The 14,095-nt window shown below is 42.8% G+C and overlaps 1 protein-coding gene across 2 annotated transcripts in view; it reads left to right on the forward strand.

Annotated features, from left to right (window-relative positions):
• Nucleotides 1-14,095, forward strand: part of TMEM131 (transmembrane protein 131) — a 146,648-nt gene that overhangs the window by 40,512 nt on the left and 92,041 nt on the right. For both annotated transcript variants that reach the window (XM_039872497.1, XM_039872498.1), the window contains exons 3-4: nucleotides 1,480-1,520; nucleotides 9,817-9,885. In XM_039872497.1, the coding sequence (XP_039728431.1) occupies nucleotides 1,480-1,520; nucleotides 9,817-9,885 (110 nt within the window). The remainder of the gene's footprint in view (nucleotides 1-1,479; nucleotides 1,521-9,816; nucleotides 9,886-14,095) is intronic.

A 14,095-nucleotide genomic window follows, 5' to 3' on the forward strand; every position in this document is an offset into this window, starting at 1 on the left:
CTTAGAGTTTTAGTGTTTCTCACACATCATTCATTATTAAGCATTTAATTTCCTTCATCATTCGACTCCCAACTTCTTGCTTTCTCTGTCCTCCTCTAATCCTCACTCTACACTAAATCCAGAACAATGTCTTCAGAACCACGTCTGTCTTTGTCTCTCTCACTCCTCCAGACCCATGTGTTGCCTTTAGAAGAAGCAGTCCAGGCCTCTGCCCAGAGTGCGAGGGCATCTGGCCTGGCCTCCCTCGGCCTGTTTCTTCTTCTCCCCACTTCCCTTGAGGCTCCAGCCAAGCAGATCTGCTCTTGTTTCTTGGGTGTCCAGCCCTTCCCCGTGTGGGGACCCTGTGCCCACGGGCCCTTCTTCTCATCAGGCTTAGTGTGGACAGTGTCTGCACATAGGCCTGCCCTTGGCATATCTATCTGGCTGTCATCTGTGTGTTCTCTGACACAGCGCCTGTCCATTGTTTCCACAGCCCCTTACTCAGCGTGTGAACACATATTTACTTTAGGACTACTCCCCCGCCTCCCACGCCTTGAGCTTCACGACAAAGGACCTGTCTGTCCTACTCCAGCAGTGCCCGGTGGCGAGCACTGAAGGCGAGAGGCCCCGCAGCTTCACGAAGCAGTTATGAGGAGGGCTCCTCTCATCAGAGATGGTGGTCTGGTGAACTTTGACAAACCAGCCATGTGACTTTGTACCATTTCCATGAGTGTTTACAGTGTAATCCAGTTACTCTCGCACTTGAATTACAGGTCCCCGCGCTCTCTGAAAGTAGAGGTTCCTGTAAAACCTTCCATAAGCTGAAATGACATAAAGCAAAGAAGCACTTACCAGTAATTTCTACGGGAAATTTTTTGAGTGTTCCTAGACTCAAAATTCAGTGCAGACACAACATCTTTGTTTTGTTCATCATGATCGCAACACTTAATCATGTCCAGTTTTATGCTGAGCAAAACACCCTTACAAGCTCTGAAACTTTTCTGGGACCTGCACAGAATCAGTGGCGATGAGCCTCTGAGGCTCCTAGACACACTCAGAGCCCTGGGGCCGGGTGCCGAGGGGCCCAGTGTGGCCCTGGGAATGAGCTGATGGCGGCGGGGTGGGGGCAGTACTCTATAAAAGCTGCTATGGAACAGGTGCCGAATACCGTTTTCACTTTCTCCTTTTCTTGTAAATGTGAAAATTCTCTGGGTTTTTTTTGTTTTGTTTTGTTGTTGTTTTTTTGATTAGCGAAAACAGGCACTGATATAGGTCCTTTGTAAATTGAAGTGACATAATATGAACTTAGAAAAAGCAGAGGACACTTATATATGGTGTGACAGATCATTTAGTATGATTTGGGAATCAGGTTTAACCTGAAAATCCAGGTAAGTATTATAACAAAGCTGAAACTACAGTAAAATACTGTGGGTATTTCATATATCTGTTGTATAAAGATTTGGTTTCAGTATTTTCACCATTGTTTTCTTCCTTTCACAGACTGAGACAACACTTGGGCTCAGTTCATATCAGCAGAAAAGGTAAGGAAGGGGAGATATATATATATATATAATTTAAAATTTATATATATAATGTAAAATTCTGTAGATTTAGTAAGATATTAACATACTTTCAGTTCTTTCTGGGGGATTCCTGCAATGTGCCCCTTCTCTTTCTCTGTACTTTTTTGGTGAAGAGGGAAAGGGAAATCAGGTTGAAATTTGAATCTGCATGCAGTGTGTTGTGTGGCAGTTGGCCCTGTCACATCCCAGGGGCTCTTGCTCGGCTGAAAGCCCCGCCTTGGTCAGTAAGTCATCTGCATAATTCCCTAGTGTCTCTTGTGGCTTCTCTGCCTTTTATGGACTACCCATTTCTGCCTTCTGTGTCACCAGGGTCTATCTGCCTTCAGGCCCCTGGAGGAGGATCTGAGAGCAGTAAAACCCAGTCTTGGGACTAAAAGATCCCTTTAAACACAGATTCTCTGTGATTGGGGTGTTGCTTTACCTTCAGGTATTATGAGAACATTTGCATGCATGGGAACTTGAAGGTGGCTGCCCATCTCCAGATTCTTTGGTCTTCTGGTAGCTTCTCAAATTTGTTATGGAGACACCATAAAGAATGATCCTACCCAATTTCCCTTTGTGTCCAGTGAGGGCCCGCAGCTGGTGTCTGAAGGAGAGGACAGCTCTCTGTAAGTTCCAGGTCCTCAGTGCTAAAGCCCATCCTCCATCTGGGAGTGTCCTCAGATTAGTGAAATTCAGGCCGCATCGACAGAGAATTTTTTTTTGAGACAAAAGTAGCAAATATTCAGATGAAGAATAGGACAGCTAAAACTTCACAAATATAATGAAACTCTTTCAGTAGTCACTTTTTGCTCTTTTATATCCAGTTATATGGCCCTGCTTCCTCATTGCTCTGTCCTTCTCCCCAGTATTATGTGCCTATTGGGACGTGCTCTGCCCAAGGACATGGCCACTGCCAACAGGAAGGCACAGACTCTCTGTGTGGATTATAAAGCAAGATACTCTGATCTTGCATTCCACCTACCTGTTTCTTGGATCTGTTTGACAAAGTACCCCTGAGCTTAGTGGCATAAAGGTGTCATCTTCCTGTGCTGTCAGACTCTGCGGGTAGGGAGTTAGGTGGAGCACAGCACAGCTTCCTCTGCTCCCCATTGGTCGGGGCCTCAGCTGGGAATGACTCGATGGCTGGGAGCTGGAGGCACGAGCACTCACATGTTGATGTTTACTTGTTGCCCAGGACCTCAGCTGGGCTGTTACCTAGAATGCCTACACATGGGCCTTCGGTGCTGTCATTTCACAGAGGTTTGTTTGGGCTTCCTCACAGTGTGATGGCTGGATTCCAAGAGCGAGCACCCCAGAGAAAGCCAGTGAAAGCCAGATAACTTTTTATGACCTACCCTCTGAAGTCCTGGAGTGTGACTCCTGTCATTTACTCTTGGTTAGCCAATCACTTACGTTGACATGGATTCAAGGCATTGGGGGCATGGGGAAGTGGCCCCCACTTTATTGACTGCAGGGATATCGGAGGATTTGCAGATACAATTTAAAATAATCACAGTTCACTATTTTTTTCTGACCAAGACCATGAATTGGATAAATATTAAGTTCGTATTGGTATGCAGCACCCTATGGGTATGGAACTAGATCAGGCACTAAATGTGTTTTAGAGCCAGCTGCTGTAACAAAATTCAACACACACTGGGTGGCTGAACAGCAAATGCTGTTTCTCAGTTTTGGAGTCTGAGGAGTCCAGAGTCAAGGTACCAGCAGATTTGGTTCCCAGTGGGAGCTCTTTTCTTGGCTTGCAGAGGGCTGCCATCTTCCATATGTCCACACATGGCAAAGGAGAGAGGAAGCAAGCTTTCTAGTGTCTCTTCTTTTAAGGGCACTAATTCCATCACAGGGGCCTCACCCTCATGACCTCATCTAACCCTCATCACCTCCCCAAGACCCCACCCCAAATGCGATCACACTGGGGGTTAGGGCTTCACATGAATTTGGGGAGGATATAATTCAGTTCATAACAAACAAGTTGAAATTTAGATTTTAGCCTCATATCAACCAACTAAAAAACCGAAGAACTGTATTTATGAATTACCTTTAATAAGTCATCTATTTAAAACATGTGACATGGAGTAAATATAATCTTTGTATGTACCTAGCATGTGATGATCAGAACTGTAAGAATTTAGCCAGTTCTTTTCCTATGTGGCTCAGTGCTGCACTGTCGAGTTAAACAGTGCCAGAGCTCTTGTTTAAACATGCATAACTTCAATGAAAATGTATATGTGAAATAAAATGTGAAATGAAAATGTAAAACGTGCAATTGTATAACAACAGAAATTGTAATCTTGTTTTTGTTTTAGTTCAAATACATCGTTCTATAAAAGTGTCAGGGTTTGGGTTTGGTTCGAAAATTTCAGTAAGACAAAAGTTACCATTTAATCAGAGATGATTCTAAACCTGAGACCCCGATTCATTGCCTTGTTGAGCCCCTTTGTTTGACATGTAGGAAGCTAAGACTCATAACCGAGGATGTGCCCAAGTTAGAGGGGCCGCATTGCAGCTCAAGTTCATTGTCTTCTGACCGCCCACCCAGGGTTGCATTCTCTTGGACTCTTCTCACATCAGATACGAATCCTTCGGTCTCCACTGTGTGTTCACTCTTACTTAGCCAGTATTCCTGGAAGAAGACTATGGGGACTTAGTGGGAATTAGAAGAGGAAGGCTGTGTGGGAGGGGTAGAGATGCCAGTGGGGTGTGGGAGGAGGGACTGTCATTACCGAGAAGACATGGCAGGGGAGAATGTGGAAGATGTGTCTTGGCTCTCAGTTTCCTGCGGCATCTGCCCTATGCTGCGGTTCTAGACACACTCCCCACCTTCAGGGGTCTTGAAGGGTAGTGGAGACGATTACTGGTGATGTCATAAAGAATATGTGTTGATGAAGTGACAGGATGCTAGCCACTTTGTGAAAGAAAGCAGCTTGTTTGGAGAGGATGTTAGTTCATGAAAACCTCAGGTTTTAGTTGTCAGGGTCAAGGTGCCTAAGACACATATGTGCTTCACGTGATGTCTCAAGCTCATCATCAAAACAGTCCGTAAAGCCCAATTCATGGCCGAGGTGAAGGTTGGCTTCTGAATGCAGAGTCTGGTCTGCACCTCTGGACCCTGTTCTTGGGCGCCCCAGTGTCACTGAGCATTAGATTGCTGACATGGACCCTTTCTGTCTTTTGACCTTCTATGGTCTTTCTGCATCACTTCCTCACTTCTCACAGCCTCCGGGGGTGCAGTCCTCATGCTGCCCTCTGGCTTTTCTAGTGAGTCAAGAGATTGAGCCACATCCTTTCTCATCATCCACCCCCATTCTGCCCGTACTCCATCTCCCAAGTGATGGAACTGGCTCAAGATCATCAGTGCCCAGACTCTCTGGTCAGTCTTCCTTGTTGGACAGGACTGGGTACAATTCTTAGCAGTTGGGTGGGGCTGTATTAGGCTTCTTGCCTACGTGGGACCATAGAACAGGCTTCACAGCCCTTACAGCCTGATTGTTGGGTACCCAAATCCAGCAGAGCTGCTCATCAAGCTCCATGGCCAGATGGGGCAACCACCTCAGCTCTGCAGGTGGACTAAGCCACTGTCTGGGCTCTCTGTTCAGGTGCCATTGTAAGCAGAGCTATAGAATGGGCTGCACAGTTTCCCAAGTCCTTTGCATTAGTCTCCTGGTCGGGCAGGGTCAGAGACTATATTCAACCCTATGTGGGCCTTAGAATTGCTTCCCAGTCCAGATGGGACCATAGAACAGAGTCTGGCTGGTATGGCTTGTCGGTTGGGGACCCGAGTCACGTAGATCTGCCCGCTGAGTTCCCTGGCCAGACAGGGCCACTGGCTTGGTTCTGCAGATCAGCAGAGCCACTGGCTAGGATCCCTACTTGGGATCGTTGTAAGGAGCAATGCAGTCTGCCAGGAACCCAGCACTGGTTGCTATGAGCCCCACCCCCTTCTCCATCCCAATCTTATCTCCAGGAGTCAAGCCCCAGAGATTCCCCTGCAGATTTGCCCCTACATACTCTCCCGAAGTCCCAAAGTGGGCCTTCCAGAAAGTGACCCACAACAGTGGGGAGGCTGGATGTCTACCTTAGGCTCTCTCTTTCCCACCAGAGAAACTGCAGGCCTCTGGGGGCCCTCTCAATGCGTGCTGTGCTGGCCCTGTGGAGGGGCAGTATGGTCAGAGTGTAGCCCTTCCTCTTCTCTTTCTAATGTTGTCCTTTTCTGTCTCTGCGACCCGGGGTGGGGGTAGGGTCTTCAGCCTCACTCCTGTGTTTTTGTGGATCATTGCTAGTTGGTCTCATGAGAGGGACTGAAGTTGAAATGGCATATGTTGTCATCTTGATTGTGCCCCTCCCTAAAAGACACCATTAATAGGAGAAGGAAGGACAGGGAGAAAATATTCACAGTAAGTCTCTTTGACAAAGGACGTGTATCTAGAATACATAAAGAAATCTTGCATCTATAATTCAATCATAAAACAAACATCCCAGTTAAAAAAAAAACTGAACAGATGCTTTACAAAAGAAGACATTTAATTGGACAATAAATGAAAAGATGTTCAACATCTTTAGTCCTTAGGGAAATGCAAATTTAAGCTAAAATGTATTTACAGCAGAATATATTATGTAAGAGTAATCTATATCATTTCTCTTGTCACTTTTTTTAGCTTTCTCTAATAAAAATCATATTTGGAACTATTTTAAATTGTTGGTGAGTTTGAAAATTTTACTTGTTAAGGTATTTTTCCCCCCTCTTAATTTTGCTTGCCATGCTTATTGTGGATCAGGATGCAAAAGAGTAGTTCCCAAACATGAGAGCACACGTGAAAACACAGGTGTCTGGGTTCTGCAGTGTGTGTAAGGAACCAGATTCTGGAAGTGGGGCCCGGGAAACTGCGCTTGTACAAGCATTTTAGATGACGAAGGTATAGGTAGACCACAAACTATCCTTTAAGAAATATTGGGCCATAGAGTACCTTTTATTCAGGTAGTAACTACGCTGAGGAAAACATCTTGAATTTCCTAGTTTAAACAAACTCCCAAAGCCCAAGAAGGCCTGTGTGCTTCATGGGGGGAGCTGGTGGCCTGACTTTGACCTGGTGGTTCTCCCAGGGGCCTAGACCTCGTCCTGCAAGGCTTCCTACAGCTCCGCTTCTGGTCAGAAAGTAGTCTTTATTCATTTCCTTATCTCCCAATAAATATTCATTTTTTTAGTGCAAATGGAAACATTGTATCGAGACTTTCGAAACAAATACCATCGCTGCAGAAAGTGTAAAATTGTAAAATCATGCAATTTATTATTATTATGTTTCAGATTCTATTTCTTTGAAATTGCCAAAGGATACCAGTTTTCACATTGCTTCTCCAGTTTATTTTTCAATATTAGGGGTTTGCAGACATTTGCTTTCTGTTAATAAAGCACTAAACAATGTCATGCCTTTTCTAAATAAACAGTTGTGGATACATGACAGTTACATTATTGAATTTTCGATTTTATTAATATAAATTATATCTATGCCCACTTGTGTTGTACCCACTCAGATATGAAGATGTTCCTTAGGTGTAGATCTGCCATTGCTTTGAAAACATGCATTTATTTTTGAGGGAACTTTTTCTATATGTGTTTTCCTCTATCTCATTCTGTGAGCATCATGTAAATATCACAATGGTAATTGCTGGACACCATTTCTGTGGAGCATTTAATGGGCTATCAGAGCCCACACAATGCATAAAAAAAAGAGAATAAGGTCTCAGGATTTGAAAGGAAGAAATAGAATTGTTACTTGCAGATGATTTGTCTGCAGAGATCATTCAAGATAGCAATAATTTTGGCAGCACATATAGCGACGGGAAATCTAAGAGAATCTGTATGTAAACTATTACAATTAACTCACCAAAGTGACTGAGTATAAAATCAGTGCATAAAGTCAATAACTTTTTCATATAAAGCAATAACCATGTATAACCAGCTGCCTGCTCAACATCTCCATCTACTTAAGACATCTCAAATTTAAATGTCAGAAACAATACTCTTGAACATCTATCCACCTTCCCTTCCCCACTTCCAACCCCTCTTCCCATGTGATGACCTTGCATCCAGCTTCTCAGGCCAAAGTCTTAGAATCGAGTCATCCTTGCTTCCTCTCTTCTTTCTCTCACACTCCGGTCAACATGTCCACACAACCTGTCATCTCTAGCTTCCAAATATATTCATAAAAGAGTGACTTGTCACCTTTCTGCCTTTGCAGTCACCCTAGACCACAGCTACCCACCCCCTCTTGTCTGGGTGACTTCCCTGCTTCCACTGTAGGGCTCCTTTAGTCTGTTCTTCACACAGCAGCCAGAATAACCTTTTTATGTGTCAGATCATGTTACTTCCTTGTTCAAAACACTGTAGAAGCTTTTTGTCATGCTTGGAATAAAATCCAGACCTGGCCTTCGCACCTCTCTGCTCTCAGCCCCTACCTACTTCCCTTCCCGCACTCAGGCCACGTAACCTCCTGTCCTCAACATTCCAAGTCACCCCACTTCCTCTCCCCAGATCTCCACCATTAGGTCAGCTCCAGTGTCCCTCCTCAGAGAAGGCTTCTTTGTTCCTGCTGTGTGTGGTTTGTCTTTATATGTCACATATGGTCACCTGCTATGTTCCATTTTTGTCTCCCCCACTGGGATGTTAGTGCCATGAGAGCAGACTCTTGGCTTTGTCCTTGTCCTGTGGCCCCATCACTAGACAGCCCCTGGCATTCAGTATATTTGTGTTGAATGAACAGGGTGCACTTTTTCTACCTTGTATGGCCACTTGAGACATTTTCATTTGCACTTTGAGGAGTAGATGCTCAGTTCTGTAAGAAAAAACTATCTTAACCTCCTTTGCAGCTTCTAACAACCAGTGTTTATGTATGAATTTGACACACATTTACTTTATGCATTATACTTTTTTCACCCTGATTGGATTAAGATTTCCTAGAGGTTTGAGTTTCACACCGTGAAAACTGATGAGCTGATCAATATCTCTTGTTTTAAAGGAGCCAGAGTCCTGTTATGACATGTCTAAGGGCAGAAATCGGGGTGGATTTTGTACTTCTTGGTTTCACGTGGCAACTGTCTTGTGAGGACTTATGCCTTTTTTGTCCCAGTGTCTTTAGTTTTGTGTCTTAGTAAAGCAGAATCTTATGTTTGGTGTCTTCCTTCTTGTGTGTCTGTCATCTTTTGCTCCCTGTATGTGGCTGGCAGCACGGAGAACTAGTCTTAATTGGTAGGGCTAAAACACCTTTGGATTTTATGACTCTTAGCTCAGTTATTTTCCGACTCAGACTATTTAATCTCTGTAGAAGTGAGTTAACGTTAAACTTCGTGAACACTTTTGTCTGTTTCTAATGCATGCCCTCTGTTTCCTGAATAAAATGACTGTATCATTTGAAGCTTGTGTTCTTGTGAATGGTGGCAGTGATGGAAATAGCCATCTCACAAAGTGAGTTTTGTTCTTAGAGCATTTCTTAAAATGTAACAGAAAGATAAACATCGACCATTTAGAAACTTCAGTGGCTGGCTGAACTTATGTAAACAGATGACTGTAGGTGTGCTGGTTCCCCTTCCACCCGGGGCCCCGGTCAGTCGTACTTTGCACCACCATCAGGTCGTGGTGATGTTGAGGTTTGCTGTCCCAGACTGTCTTAGTGGGAAGTTCTGATACAAATGGGACAGTGAGAAATGATCCTCAAATATGTAGGCCAAGATTGTTGTAGATCAATGTGTTCTAGGCTCTCACATTACAAAGGTATTTTGATTCTTGGAAATTTCTGTCCCTGAGTTCATTTTTGATTAGTTCCTTTACCACTCCAGTTACAATGTAATCATGGTTTTTCTCTATGTATATTATCTTCCAAGTATGTGTAGTTGTATATTAACTAGTTATTGTTCATTGTACCTGTATCACAAAATTCATGTGAGCATATTAAGGTATATCGTTATCAACTATATCAACCAAAATAAATTTCAACATTCAGTCTATCTGAGCATTTTCTGGTTTTTTTTGTGTGTGTGTAACAGAAACAGAAAAATATTCCTGTTTCTTCTTTGCATTTTAAAAAAACCACAACATTAATTGATTTTCTCTAATAAAAAAGAGTAATGCACACACTGAATAGAGAATTAGACTTCACTTTTCATAGAGATACTTTCTCATGACAACATTTAAGTGTCTGGCTTTGGTTTGGGAAAATATTTTGAAAACTTGCCCTTTACACTGCTTTCTTCTCACTTGCAGTGTGTCCCGGTACCGCGGCCACTGCAGGCCCATACGGTTCGAGCCACCAATGCTGGACTTCCACGAGCAGTAAGTCTACAACGTTCACACCAGCCTTTCCTGTTGGCCTGTTGTCTGTGTTTTACTCATGCATTTGTCTTACCTTTTGCCTGTGTTACTTGTGTGAGAAAGTTAGTGTTGAAGTCATCAGGGACACAGTGGTGTTGAATGCACTTTGCAAATGGGAAGTGGTGTTATGAATTTAACATATAATATTAACTTTTGAAGTTTGGAAACTACCCGCATATTAGTGTCTCTGGTTCAGAGGCTCTTATCTTCAGAGGCAGCATAAAATTTATAAGTTACCTTTTCTGATTAGCACTTCATTTCCACTTTTATTATCTATATTTTTCCTCGTGGATATAGAGGATATATTATTTACTTGATGCATATGCTTTTAAAGTACAAACACACACACACACACACACACACACACACACACACACACACACATAAAATTAATAGTATCACCAACTCAGAAGGGCAGACAAAAGCAGCTCCTACAGAAAGACATGGTTCAGCTCCAGCCTTGCTTCCCCAAACCACCCTTGAGGCTCACCTCCTACCTCTGAGTCTCGGGCTTGCGCATCACAGTTACACTGTGGGGAGAACAGGTCTTCACCCATGTTTTGTTCCAACCCAATCCAGCAGGCAGGTGAAGAGGTATCGTATCTTAAATGATATTCCTACTAGAGCCCCTCTGGTAAGTTCATGGAGAAAAGAATTCGAAAGGGTAGTGGTGGCAGGAGGCCAAAGCTGTATGTAGATCTACTCTGATTCAATAGATGAAAACTGTAATTTTCTTTAATGTCGTCAAGGTTGTTTGTCACATTTTTTACTATAGTAAACACATTAACTTAAACTGTTTATAATCTCAAACCCAGAATAATCACATACATCCATCATACTTGTACAAAACCATGGTGGAGTAGCTAGCGTTAGACATAAGAGATATCTGATAGCAATCCTATCTCTTCAGGAGGTTGTTTTCTCACAGAGGTGGATTTTCAGACGGGGAATGTGGAAAGAAGTTTGCATGTGCTTTTTGCACTTCTCAATGGAGTTGGGATTGGGGAATAGTCGTTATGTAAGTAAAATCGACATGCGGGCATGAGGTTTATTTAAAGACCATGATGTTCAGGTAGGAAATATATCCTGTGAAAACAGTTTAGTGTTGAGACTGCAGGAACATAGCGTTCTTATCCAGTCACACAATAACATGTCATACATCATCTCCTCCTATCAAATGAAGGATATTTAATGAAACGTGGCATGTATTTGGATCTCAGCAAGAGCGTTCATTATTTTAAAAATAACAATGACTTCTCTCTCCAGTAAAATTCTCTTTGAGTCTTTTCTCTCATTCTAGAGTGGCTCAGAATAAAAGTTGATGAACTCCATTCTAAGACTGTGGCATGAACAATATGAGGGTACATGAGTGTGTATGAGGGTGGGGACCGAAGAGCTCGGTATTTAGTACCAAAATTTTTAGTCAAAAAGAGTATTTTTACTTTGAAAAGCTTAGAAGTAACCATTCTAGAGAAATTGTTTCAAAAGTTACGGCCTACTGTTGTTAAGTTCGTTATTTGTATTTTGAGGGAGTTTTGCAAATTTCATGCATCCCTTGAGATAAAGAAGGATCAGGTATACAAAATACCTGACTTGGAATTGGGAATTCCTGTTGCAAATTGTCTGTCCCTCAACTCTTTAGATAATGACACCCCCCCACACACCCATGCACATCACCCCTAATAAGAGAGATTGAGATAAGGTCAGCAAGATTCTGGACATGGTGGCTTTAACCTTTTTGGGACCATGGATCTCTTTAGGAATAGATGAAAACTATGGAACTTGTTCCCTCCTCTCCCCAGACGTGCACGCACACACACACTCATGCATACGAACAGCGCCTTGCATGTGGGTTCAAGGGTTTTATAGCTATCCTCCTCAAAGTCCGTGTCTGGAGCTTTAAAGCTAGTGAAGAATTCCGATTTAAGGCCGCAGGTTATTAAATTACCACTGCAGAGTGTGTTGGGGCTTTGCTTATCATACTAGCAGTATGTGTCCACTACAATAAACTTAGAAGTACTTATCAGGAGAAAGAAGAAAGTGAAAAATCACCTACAGTTCAGCCACTCAAAAACACTCACACTAGCTTTTATCCTTCAGGTTCTTTTTCTATGGATCTATGCTAATTTATTGAGTTACAAAAACATAATTATATTTTCTGAATATAAACTATTATAACTTGCTTTATTAACAGTATATTGTACATTCTTTTTATTCCATTGAATTTGCTGTTATATTATTTTTTGGTATCAAAAAGCATCAGATTTTATGGATATATTTGTTAAATGTATTTATTGTTTTAAATTTTTTAAAATCAGTGCTGAAACTAATGATTTAAATACAACCCTGTCTCCTCAGGAGAGAGTCCTAATAGTGGAATTGTGGTATGAAAAGACATGCAGAATACAGTGGTTTTTACTTAATATTCAGGCTAGAGAAGAATTTGGTGAACTGATAAACAAGAACTAATAGGAAAAAATGAATTAATCTATGACTAGAGAGGAAATGGGATTTCTTAGGAGACTGGTGCTGGTCTTAGAAAAATCTCCTAAGCTGAGAGAATCTAGAAGATCTGTTGACGTTTGACTGGGCAGGTGAAGTCCAGTACAAACATGGTCGGGTGACACGCTGATGCGAGTCACTGAGGCCTAGCATGAGTCCCTGGTTACAGTACAGGGAAGGATAGTGGTTACACTGGACTGTCCCCTGAAGCAGCAGATGTACATGCTGCTTCAAGGTAGTGGAAACAAAAGAAAAAGAAAACCATTCTGCCATTATTTGAACTTTTCTGGGAGTACTGATGGAGTTTGTTTTATCTCCCACGGGTAGAAGTGGGTCTTGTGAAAGTTGGACCTGGGAGCAGATGAGGATGTGTGTAGAGGATCCTGTGTCAGAGACACAGGAGCAGCCTGAGGGTTGTGTGCATGTGTACACGTATGCACATGTGGATGTTTTATGCAGAAGTGACTTACATAGCTGTGGAGCTGGAGCAGGCAGAGGAGGGGAGATTGTGAGCAGGCTGGCACCCTGATACAGCTGAAGCCGATGTCCACAGGCAGGTGGTCAGGAGTGTCCTGAGGGAGCAGAGCAATTGCAGATCCAGCTGCTGTTTGCAGTCTGGGAGCTAAGGCAAGGCCAAACTCTCTTCGAAAGGGCTTCCTGCTGATTAAGACGCCAGCCTAGAACGATCTCCCTTTTCATTAATTTAATGTCAGCTGATTAGGGGCTTTGATTATGTGTGCACAGCCCCTTCCCAGCAGCACCTGGGTCAGTGTTTGGGGGAAAGTATGCGTGTGCTACAAATGGCTGCTGCCCCACCCCCATCTTCTAGCTCTCCGGAGAGACCCCCAAGCCAACAGATACATGAAGGGAATTCTGGGGACTGTAGCTGAGCCCAGCCAAGTTATGCTGTCCCAGCCACCACATAGATGTAAACAGAGAGGTTCCCAAGTTCCGAACTTTTGACTCTAGGGAAACGGAGGGGATGTGAATAAAAGAGCTTGCCCAGCATTTTTAGAGCTAAAGTTCTTTTTATGAAACCTGAAAGTAGTTTTAGAGCAAACAAAATGAAGTTGTGCATTTTCACTGCAGAAAGTAAATTACCAATGAATCCAGAAGTAACTGATTGCTAAAGGAGATCAGAGAAGTTTTAGGACATATCCTCTTTTAAAGTTGTTGTGTGTTTATTTATTTTTTTCGCTATCAGAAGCATAAAACTTACTTGATTGAAATTTTTTCCTGCATTGACTGCTTTTCTTTCTGCCTCCAGAAGTCCCTGCTCTTTCTTAAATGAATATTGTTTTGTGGATTAAGAATCACATTGTAATACTTAGTACAGAATGGCCCCCCTTCATGCCTGTTAGTTACTAGGCAGCATCCACTCTGACCCCCTTTTTGTTACCACAACCCCAGTCTTTTCAGTTATCCAGTCCTTGGGGAAGTAAATCCTGATTAAAAAACATCATTTGTAGTAATCCCATTCTTCTTGTATGTGATCAATTCAGGGTAGATGTGACTTAGTTCTACCCAGTCATGTGAGGTCAGGTCAACTAAAGGATTTCTGAGGAAGGATTTTTTTCCCCCACTCTAAAAAAAGATACAAGAAAGAGATACCCCTCTTACATCCTGGATATTGCCTGCATGTGATGCCTCGGTTGGGCACTGTGGCAGT

The sequence above is a fragment of the Pteropus medius genome, unplaced genomic scaffold (genome assembly GCF_902729225.1).
Source record: "Pteropus medius unplaced genomic scaffold, Ma_sr-lr_union100, whole genome shotgun sequence".
Taxonomy (NCBI): domain Eukaryota; kingdom Metazoa; phylum Chordata; class Mammalia; order Chiroptera; family Pteropodidae; genus Pteropus; species Pteropus medius.